Source organism: Sceloporus occidentalis, unplaced genomic scaffold, assembly GCF_023333645.1.
Source record: "Sceloporus occidentalis isolate IW3139 unplaced genomic scaffold, rSceOcc1.0.p SCAF_47, whole genome shotgun sequence".
Lineage (NCBI taxonomy): Eukaryota > Metazoa > Chordata > Lepidosauria > Squamata > Phrynosomatidae > Sceloporus > Sceloporus occidentalis.
Window position 1 is genome coordinate 2,397,510 of NW_028317027.1, and position 11,125 is coordinate 2,408,634.

The 11,125-nt window shown below is 40.0% G+C and overlaps 1 protein-coding gene across 1 annotated transcript; it reads right to left on the bottom strand.

The window, feature by feature from the left end:
* Positions 1 to 2,416: 2,416 nt before the first annotated feature.
* LOC149289201 (lysozyme g-like) lies at positions 2,417 to 8,621 on the bottom strand. The gene is made up of 5 exons (XM_089490867.1): positions 8,582 to 8,621; positions 8,018 to 8,116; positions 6,190 to 6,386; positions 4,572 to 4,710; positions 2,417 to 2,550 (listed from the first exon to the last, which is right to left on the bottom strand). The coding sequence occupies exons 1-5, from the start codon at positions 8,619 to 8,621 to the stop codon at positions 2,417 to 2,419; spliced, it is 609 nt and encodes a 202-aa protein (XP_089346993.1).
* Positions 8,622 to 11,125: the final 2,504 nt, after the last annotated feature.

Below are 11,125 nucleotides of genomic sequence, written 5' to 3' on the forward strand. Positions count from 1 at the left end.
TGTTGTATGGATTTTGGTTGGGTTTTTCCCTCCCTCCCAATTTCGTTCCATTTTGTTTTGTTGCAGGTTCTCAGTTAGTAGCTTGGATTGTTTATCATTCCCATGTTTACTGGGTCCGAAGGAGAGCCGCAGTTAGGAGAAACGATCTGCAGCTGGGCTTTTCTGCGGACCAGGTTCATGTGAAGATGCTTGGAGTGATGGATATGTGGTGGGAGGGGGTTTTTGTTGACAGTGGTGAAGTACATCAGGTTAGGGGTTTGGCCCTCAGCGTGAGTTGGTTTGGAGAATGAAGCAGGATGTGTTGAAGTTGATGGCACTGCTTCCTGGTGTAAAGCTGGTGTGGTCTGACATGGTGCTAGGCAAGGCATTATGCAGCACTGAAGAGGAGTCGGGAAGGTTATCAAGCTCATGGCGAGTTTTGTGAGAAAGCAGCGAGGTGTGGTGATATGGCATGTGGATCTGGAGGAGGAGCGTACTGGGCTTTTTATTGCAGATGAGTTGCATCGTAGTGATGTAGGGTCGGATTTGTTTAATTTGAGTGTTGTGGGTGTGGTTGAAAAATCTTTTTTCTTGTTGTGTGGGGGAGCTCATCTGGTTTGAAGGGTCAAAGGATGGGCTCGTGGAGGTAGCCACTGGAGATAAAATGTTGGTGGGAGGTTCCTGGCTGGGTGTGTTTGCTAGATGGGTGGGGGCTTCACAGGATGCCCTCCCATAGGTGACCCTGTCAAGCTCATAGGTGATCAGTTTACTGAGCTGTTCTTTGTTGATATGTTTCTGGTTGATGTTCTTCTTTAATATTTTCTCTCTGTTTCTGTCATAGCCATTTGGTCACTGCTGGGGGGTGGTAGCTTCCCAGGTTGCTGGGGGGTGGGTGGGGATAGTTATGTGGAGTTAGAGCCACTGGTGGGAACCTCGGAAGGGGCGGGGCTTCACAGAAGGCCCTCCCATAGGTTTGGCCCTGGTTTATCCAGGCATGCTTATGTTCACAGGTTGCATGGCAATGACTTTGCATCCCTCATTGGCGTCTGCGTTTTTATTTTGGGGGTTGATTGGACATTGGCATAGCCCGAGAGTCGAGGCTACTGTCATGATATGTAGCTTATGACTTACGTGTAGACTTTCCCTTTTTTTTGCAAATACAATTCTAATAAAATAGGGGTTCTAATTAAAAAGGTCCTAATTTTATAAGATAGCATTAATAAAGCCTGACAACAAAATGCAGGAACTGGAATATGGTTTGTTCGCATCAACAGTGAACAGAGTAAACAAAAATGCATTTCATTGTATTTGTTTCGCGAAAACGGACACATAACATCATGACCCCATCATGACATCAGTTCGTCTTTTGAACATTTTACCTTTTGTGGTGGAAATGACCTGACGGTTGCTGTGAAGTGCATGCATTTATAAGTGAAAAAAGTTAGTGCTTTACTTTAAGTACATTTTCGTTTTACATACATGCTGTGGACCCTTTGTGTATATTAATGTAGGTTTTGCCTGTATGTGTTTTTACAGAAGTACAATGAAACATTACATATGTGCAATTAAATATAAATCTATATTTAAATATAAAATCTGAGCCATGATGATCAACAACTACTACTGAATCCTAATGAAATGTAGTGGATGACTACAAGGACATAATGATACAATATGCTGCATTTAGATGGTCCCTGTCCCACTCAGCATTTGAATTCCCATGGACAAGTGTCTTCTGATGCTCTCAGTGTCCCTTTGCTGCCCACCACTCCCCTATGCCCCAGTCCTTTTCCCTCAGCTCTCCTCAAATCATCCCTGCTGCCTTCTTATCCCCCTGCTTTGACATGCCCATGTCTTTGACCACCCCTCCAGCTCCTCTCTGCTCCTACCACATCTGTTCTTGCCTGCCCTCTCCAGCTCCCCTCTGCTCTTATTTGCTGCCTTTGCTGCCTCTGACCCTCCCCATCTAGCTCCCCTCTGCTCCTCCTAGCCCTCTGTTGGCCCCTCTGCTCAGATCTGCCCCTTCAGCTTTACTCTGATTCACCTGGCTCTATCCTCTACCCTTACCCCCCCTCCATCTGCCCCCCCTGCCCCTCCGCTTTGACCTGTCTCCTCCTCCTGTTTAGTATGTAAAAGAACATTTTGTATTATTATTTTGTATTATTAATTATAAAATTAAAACAATGTGCATGTATCATTTGTTGAAATTTAAAGAGAGAGAATTTCAGGCTTTGCTAATAAAACATATTTTTGATGTTGTGATAATTAGTGCAGCTTCACTAATGCAGGTATCAATAGGCCAATAAAACCACAATAAGATTGCTAATTTAGTTGCATTTTGACATTTGCTCTACTTTTACTACATAATCGCACATGACAGGTTAAAGCAAAGCATGGATTATTAAGGGCATAGTTTTAATAGGAATGAAATCATTAATTAGTATCCATTTCTCCTATAAAATCTTGCACGTGCAAGCACATCATTGGAGTAGTCTTTTCCAGTAGTGGAATTATCCACACCACTAAAGCTGCTGACACGTCCTGGACCAGCATTATAAGCGGCAATAGCTCCTGAAACAGAAAATGCAATGCTAATTTTAAAAAACACATTAATAATCGTATTACTCAATTTTGATAACCAACAGTAAGTAGACTAACGTATTGTTATTTATGATAGTATGGAAATAAATTATGATAAAGATTATTTTCTAACATTGTTTTTGGTAACAGAACTACACCAAGAAATAGTCAGCAATTTAGCAGCCCAAAACAAGCTATCTTAATGGACTTTTCTTTGCGCTGGCCATGGCTTTTGAATGGTCACAGATGGATCTGTACCCTAGTTGGTGTAGAAAGCTAGCATGGGAGAGTCACAATTGGGAGCTACTGGGTTCATAGCTGACTTCAGCCAAAAGTGGGAATTGCTCTGAAAGGAGACATTCACAAGTAGACCAGGACCCTAACTGCTATTATTACTATCATTACTATTATTATCCTGGTCTCATGAAAAATTAAATGTGGCATGACTTTGTTTGGTTAAGATGCATAGTATATTATAGGATTTATTTTATTGTAACAAAGATTTGGGTGACTAAGTGACTTTTTTCCCTATTCTCATTAGTCCCTTGGATTGTCCACTGAACCCTTCTTATGTCTAAAGGTAAAAATTGTTTCAAAAACAATATAAAAAAAAATCTTGTTTTTTTTGTTTTAAGTGTCATTATTCCAGGTGTGCCATCGATAGCGAGACATTCTCCTCCCACTTGATGCTGGGCCAATGTTTTTTTAATATATATTTAATATATATTTATATTTTGCTATAGTTATATTTAGGCTACACTTTAGAAACAGAGTACCGTTTATCTAGGGATTTTTTTTCAGGAAATGTTAAGCTATTCACAGACACCTAGTTTAGGTCAAACCATGCATCACATAACAAGTTTAGAACAAATTAGAAGAACACAAATTCTCTCTATAATCCCCCCCCCCAACTTCCCAACCAAATAGTAAAAATGATGGAAATAATTTTCCTAAACACTCCCACCCCTTAGTAAACGTATCCAAAAGATGTGGTTGTTTATATATGTAGATTGCACACACAAGTCAAATAGATGACAGTACACAATACAATACAGTTTATGCACATAAGAAGGGGATGCATTTGATAATTGTGCTAACCAAAACTATGTAAAAACTACATCTGTCCACAAGCATAGCATATTTTTTGGACCCCTGGTGCTCCTGGGTTTATGGGCTTCAACTCCTATCACCATCATCAGCATTCTGACAAAGCATGTTGTGGTGCAAAAAGCTTATCAGATTAACTCTTTATTAAAACAATATAAATATATTTTCAGAAAATGTCTCTCCTTGACTTGTCAGTTTTTTTGTTGCTGTTGCACTTGTTACCATTGTAGCGAGCATCCACATTTGCTGCCTGCTCCGTGGACACAGCCGCTTTCTAAAGGCTCTTTATATACATATGAACTGTGCCTTGGACTATATAAAACTTTTATTCATAGAACTGGATTTCATTTTAAAAATCTGGTCAGATTTAATTTAAAAGTTGTATGGAAATATTGTGATCATTGTATAAAGTATATTTAAAGCCTGTTTATGTTGCTTTATAAAATATACTTAAAGCCTCATCAGACAGTTGTAGTCTACAAAATAACCCTGATTTAACATTGTGTAAACACGTTTTCGTTTTGTAAAATAAAAGAATGTTAGCTATGCCATGTTCTGCATTAAATTTCATATTGCAAATATATTCTTCCCCTTGTGTTGACCCGTGTTGAGCTCTATCCTCTCCATTTGTCTCCAGGTGTTCACTATACCCTTCCACGGGCTATAAATCAATGCTGTATCTAAGTATATCTATCCTATCTGTGCTTTATTATGTGTGCACTAATGTCATAATGACAGGTTATGACCCAGCTGTTGCCATCACTGCCAGGGCCTGACTTAATATGTACCTGGTGTCAGTGTAATGAAATTATTTTGACCCAACTTTCAGTTTCCAAGTCGTAAGCAGTTTGTATTGCCCCCACCAAACTCTTGATGTTGGTGTCCCTGATCTCTCCAGCTTTTACCTTTCAGTTGTTGATTTGTTGTCCAGTTGGGGAATTTTTTCTTGATGCTATTAAACATTCCAATTAGAATATCTGTGCCCTGAGAAATATGTTCCTCACTGTTCCAGGCTCCAATAGGCTTATGGAACCTTTTGTCAACCTATGAACAATAATAGAGCAGAACTCAATGTAAGGTTCCCAGTATGGCCTCATAAATACAAGTTATGTTTTCAAGCAGAATGTTCCCACATTAATTATACTGCACAGTGCTAAACATATGGTGGGGCCAAAACATGAATGCATCTTCCCCCCAAACAAAAAGTTTGGATGCACAAATACAGACCTATATTCTTTGTCAATAATAGAACATATTAGAGCGTGCTGTAAATGAGCCTCCACCTTTGAAGGGTTATGAACACTATTTTTTTTCTCATTTGTAAAACTGTCAAGTAAAGAACAAAATGATATGCAAACAAATTATGCAATGGCTTTCATCATGAAGGATATGTTGCCTTGTATGATAAGCGTAGATGTGGAATTGCCGGTAAAAAATATTGCTGCCACAAATGCTTTAAATATGAATAGCAGTAGTTTCAACATCAGTGCTCTCTGATATGTTCACTTATTCCCCTTAATAGTAAGCCAAATAACTTGTCAATTAAAACTGCAAGGCTGTGACAGGGCCCTGGTGTCCACTCCATTGTGACACAATCATCATAGGGAGCGCTACAGAGGGTGGCATTTCCCCCAGCACTTACATACATTACACCAACGAATATTAATCACTCATGTAACCTTAGGCCTAATCTTTATTTCCAAGACTATATGGATTAAAGAGGAGGCCATCTAGTCTAATAAACTGTGTAACAATTCCAATCATGCAAAATATGAGGGATGTAAACACAAATTACAAACTAGAAATTGGAGTTTGCCTAGGACAGTAAAAGGCCTCACCCTAGCCTTCGAGTTTACTCTTCATATACTCCACAGTAATTTCTTCATTATGAATACTTTGTATATTGTACCCTTTGCACACCTTTTAGTACAGACCTTATCTGCACATATATCCGTATATATATATATATATATATATATATATATAAAAGGGATGTTAAAAAAGTTTCCACATTTTTATATGTTCGTTGGAAACGGTGAAGGCGGGAGGAGTAGTAATTGGTCGTGTCTTAGCATGTCATGTGACTAGTTCTGTCTGGCAAGCCGGCTGCCCTTGCAATTTAGTATAAGAGATAGCTGCGAAACTTATAGACAGCATTCTGTCATACGCTTTTTTTGCCGGGAGCATAAATTCATGTATGCATGTGTACTCAGTATGGGAATAAAGTTCTTTCTTGTAGAGTCTCGTAGAAATTGAAGATAGAACCGTCGGCAGAAAGTTGATGTTGACCATCTTCTGAGAAAAGGTTGGTACAACATTGTGAAAATTGCATCACAAAGGAAGGTGACTATGTAGAAAAGCGATGTAATTTTGATGATGTGATGATTGTGATGTGTTTTTGATGTAATTTGTTTTGAAATAGAGATTAAAAAAAGTGCAGAAACGTTTTGAACATCCCATATATATATATATATATAGATAGATAGATAGATAGATAGATAGATATATGTGTGTGTGTGTTACCTGCATCACTCCCCAGGCATTGCCTCCATCACCCCATCCGTTTTGCAGAACACTCCCACCACGAGATTCACGAGATATGATTCCAGCAATGACAGCAGCATCCATTCCTTTTTTGTTAGCCACGGATTTAATTTTAGCCTTAAGGTTGTTTACTCTTTGGAGATCTGTCTGCGCCATACGCTCAGATGCTCTGACACCTTTATAAGAGAGAAGGAAAAGTAATAAATAGGACTCGTACAAGACCAAGTGGCACCCCAGGCAAGAATATTCTCTTGCCTCCCCCCACCATTGTTTTACATAGATAAATATTAGCTGGGCCGAGTAGTAAACAGAGTAGGGTTTAAGCAATTATTTATTATACAGGGGCAGCTGAGTCAGGTAGACAGGATACATCACAACCAGGCACAGGAAATAATTGCTCTGCCCCTACACAGGTTCTTCACTACTCGGTGACCTGCTCCCTACACGTCACTCTGCACACCACCTCCTGGCTCATGAACTGTAACATTATAAGCGAAAACACACTAAGTCTAAAACTGTACACAAAAACCCTAGCACTAAACATGGACACTAACACTAAATACTGACTCCCCCCCGACACACTATAACCCCTTACACTGACACACAACACTGTGCACTGACACCTTCCCAAAAACAACACACAAAAAAACACCCCACTCTAACGTACACACATTCTAACAATGTACACAGAAACATGAACAGTTTAACCCCTTAATAACAAAGCCCATACATATACAGGCTCAAAATGCATTGCTTTCAATGGGTTTCGGGACCGTCCATTGTCCTTAAGGGGTTAACTTGTAAACGGTAACCTCCACATACACACTTTTTTTTAACCCGGTGGATTGAAAACCCACACACACTCATTTTGACCGGGGATAGGCACAGACATGGTTCATGGTGGACATTTGCACAATTGTTGGACTCAACAAAGGACCCTATAAGTTTTTCAGTTGGAAACAATACTGAATAGTCCCCATGGGTAAAATGTGGCTATAGGGAGAGCCATGAACAGGTCCGACTCCTCAAGGTTTTTGTAAAAGCCAGCTTAACTTCGTTTTTTTAGATGTCCCTATGGACCCTGCCTTTGTTTTCTTTAATGTTCTTATTTATTTTTGTAATATGCTTTGGGGTGATATCTATTTTATTAATACATATTATCATTCATTTACTAACTCAGTCTACTTACTAAAATACAAAAAAAAATGTATGCACCTAATGCTTGGATCACACTTCTACTTCATTTCGTGTCCTTGGGTAGCTGAGACTAATGCAGGCTTACTTACAGAATAATGAAGCCTACTTAGTCATTTTTCACACCTTCAGAACCACTGAACTATTTCAGGATACTGAAAACTAGAGGCTAGGTCTTGCTCGAACAAATCAAAAAGGAAAGGAATGAGACACCAGAGATTTTAGGTATGTATTTAACTTTTCTTTTAAACGTATCTAGCAGATATTATAAAGCAGAAGCCTATAAACTTGAATACATATTTAGTTTTATATTCACAGTTGGGTTTTTTTTGCCGGTAGTGATCCCTTTAAGGCCAGGGAGGCACTGTTTGTTTTTACCTAAGCAGCTGCAGCTGTTGCCAACCTCTAGAGGTCTGGAGCAATTAATTCATTGTCAAACCACAGATAATTGGATCAAATCATATTTAACTAGGTAATTGATACTCAAGTTGATGGCGTTGAATGCTGGCATGTGTTGAGTCAAGCTGTTTTAGTCATGTTTCCTCTGAAATATAAATGACTGTATACAACTAATTAAAATTAAGTGATAAATTATAGTTTATCATGCACTTACCGCAATAGTCCAGTCTGTCTTGTCTGGCTGTATTACATGAAGCACCTGTAGTTGGAATACCATCAATATCTCCATAGTGCCCAGATGCGCTTATACTGCCTGAGAATTAAAATCATGTCAGGTTAAATGTTTAACAAGACCAACATTCATTGAATAACATGTAGAGTCCAATGTAAACATCTCAGACCTTAAGCATTTATGTGATTTTGCATCTTGAATGTTTGTACACTAAAAAGGGATCACATGCATCACTGGCACCAAAATGACATTGTCCATTTTTGAGTTAAATCCCTAATATATCTACAAAGGTGTAAGAAAGGCATCTACGTAGGTGCATTTCTATGCACATCAGAGATCACTAATATAGCTACGTATAGTAATTTTAAAGAGTCTGTTATCATTTTATCCTGCTATTTCCAACGCTCTTAGTATTGTGGATGGTTGTGATTTTATTTTGTTTCCAACATGTATTTAGCAGGGAACTCTGCAAAGAGTCATAGCTGATATCCTAATTTTATGGAATACTCCCTTTGATTTCTGAGTAGTTCCCTCTCATTTACTTACCAATAACAGCAAGAAAAACCAGAAGTGCAGAGTGTAACATGTTTCTTTTCAAGTAATACCTAAAAAATAAATAAAACGAATCTTGTAACTGGACACACCTTAAGGTAATTAAGTTATTCATCCCTAACCAATCCGGTACTCCCCTATATCTCTACTCTTATCTCCATTCTCCTTACCACCCCATTTGCTCTATCCACAACTTGCTTCACTGCCCAACCTCATTGACCCTGTATCTACTCTCTTAGACCATCTGTGGTCCCACCTTTGAGATCTCCGGTCCACTAATATAGCTGCTCCTGCATGCTCCTCTCTACAATAAAATCATCTTCGTCCAAGCAGCCCCTCAAATTCTGTCTCTTTCCCTCTCAACATTCTAATGGACTGCAAGCTTGCAAGAACAGGGCTATCATCTCATTCTGTAATAGTGTTCATGTTATTGTAAATTTTAATGATATTGTTATTTTATTTTTTTCCCCATGTTGTAATAGCTCTGTAACATATGATCACTGAAAGCTGAAAACACAAATTATAAGGGCACATTTAGAGGTATATCTATTCATATACATATCCAACAAATAGTAACTATACAGCTCCTCCATGAAGCCATAAACATAAGCAGGTATACTTTGGGAAGAACATATTATAGTATCTCTTATTAATTATGTTGTAATATATTAAACATCTGATCTGTGCTTCTTGTTGATGAGGATCTGGATCACTGCGGTCTTAAACGACTGGTTTTTAATATTCTGTATAGCTGTCAGATATGGCTGTAAATTTATGGTAATTTCTAAATCAGCTACTGCAGTATCCTTACCTTTTTTCTGGTTTCTCTACCTGTTTCCTCTTGCGCGCAGTTTATTTGTGAACCTGCTGCTGTGGTACAATATGTAGTTCTGCTTTTATATAGATATTTTTGGGTGGTGGCCAAGTTCAGCAATTACGAAATCTAGATTCCGGAAACACGTAAAATGTGGGAAAAAACCCTTGCTCCCTGAGAGACCATTATTGGAAACTGTAAATATTTACTGAATGACAAGCATTCTTATTTTTAGTTAGATTCCAAATATTTTATGAGTGGCCAGCCCCAAACATCTCGTAAAATGCACCTGAAAAAGTATTTCAACATATTGATATCACACTCTATATCAAGTTTCCCTGTTGTACAATAGTTCCACCATCCTTTGTCCTCTGATGGTTTTCTTTAAAATGCAATGAACTATTTAAATTTTATCAGTTAAGATAATTTTCAAATACCACCAAAAGTTGAATTTATGTGTTTCACCCAAACATGTTGTGGCAATTGTTAAGACCTTTCTGTTTAATATAATAGTTATTATATTAATATTAAGTATTATAGGGGATTGTGAGGGAATTGATTAATTTCTAAAGGAAAGGTAAAGATAAATACCGTATTGGCTCGGATATATGCCGCCCCCGTGTATAGGCCGCACCCTAAAAGTTTGGTGCTTTTTTAAATAAAAACATTTTTTAATAGACATGCTGCCACTCTGTCCCCCCCCCGAGATATGCTGCCACTCTCCCCCACCCGAGATATGCTGCCACTCTGTCCCCCCCGAGATATGCTGCCACTGTCCTCCCCCCCGAGATATGCTGCCACTCTGTCCCCCCCGAGATATGCTGCCACTGCCCCCCCGACATATGCTGCCACTGTCCTCCCCCCCGGGATATGCTGCCACTGTCCTCCTCCTCCTCCCCCCGAGATATGCTGCCACTGTCCTCCTCCTCCTCCCCCCGAGATATGCTGCCACTGTCCTCCTCCTCCCCCCGAGATATGCTGCCACTCTGCCCCCCCCCGACTTACCAGAGCAGACTCCCGGGTGTCTTGCGGGGCCGGCGGGGGACATCTACGCAATATGCGTATACAACTTCCGGTGCCGGGACTTAGCAGATGTGCCGGCACCGGAAGTTGTATACGCGTATTGCGTGGGTGTCCCCTGCCGGCCCCGCAAGACACCCGGGAGTCTGCTCTGGTAAGTGTTGGGGGCAGAGGTAAAACGCATCGTGCGGACGGTCACTGGCTGCTGGTGAACGTCTGCACGATGCGCTTAGACAACCTCCCGTGCCGGCACCCCCCCCCGTGGGAAGTGCTGGCAGGGGAGGCTGTCTGAGCGTATCACAGAGTAGGATACGGGTCCCCTGCACCGCTGCGGGGGATCTGTATCCTAACCCTGCTGCCTGCCCGGCGCCCGGAACTGCATGTCCCGGGCGTCGGGCGCTAGACCCCGAATATAAGCCGCACCCCCACTTTAAAGACTTATATTATTATATTCGAGCCAATACGGTACATAGATCACAGATAGATGGGTCTTGAGAAACGTGATGTTTGGATAGTTACATAGTACATAGTTACATAGTACATAAGGTTGAAATGAAAGTCCATCAAGTTCAACCCTTCTACCTAAACTTCCTACTCTTTATCAGGGGGAAGGAATTCCTTCTTGACTCCAAAAGACAATCGGATTTCTCCTTGGATCAAGAAGCTCTAAAATATTAATTCACTTTATAGCCCTGAATGTCATG

Excerpts from the sequence above, each read along its gene's own strand:
- LOC149289201 (XM_089490867.1), bottom strand. The coding sequence starts at position 8,621 with ATGTTACACTCTGCACTTCTGGTTTTTCTTGCTGTTATTG. Across the intron at positions 8,117-8,581 it reads GGTTTTTCTTGCTGTTATTG|GCAGTATAAGCGCATCTGGG; the intron begins GTAAGTAAATGA and ends TTTAATTCTCAG. Across the intron at positions 4,711-6,189 it reads ATGCCTGGGGAGTGATGCAG|GTTGACAAAAGGTTCCATAA; the intron begins GTAACACACACA and ends TATTGTTCATAG.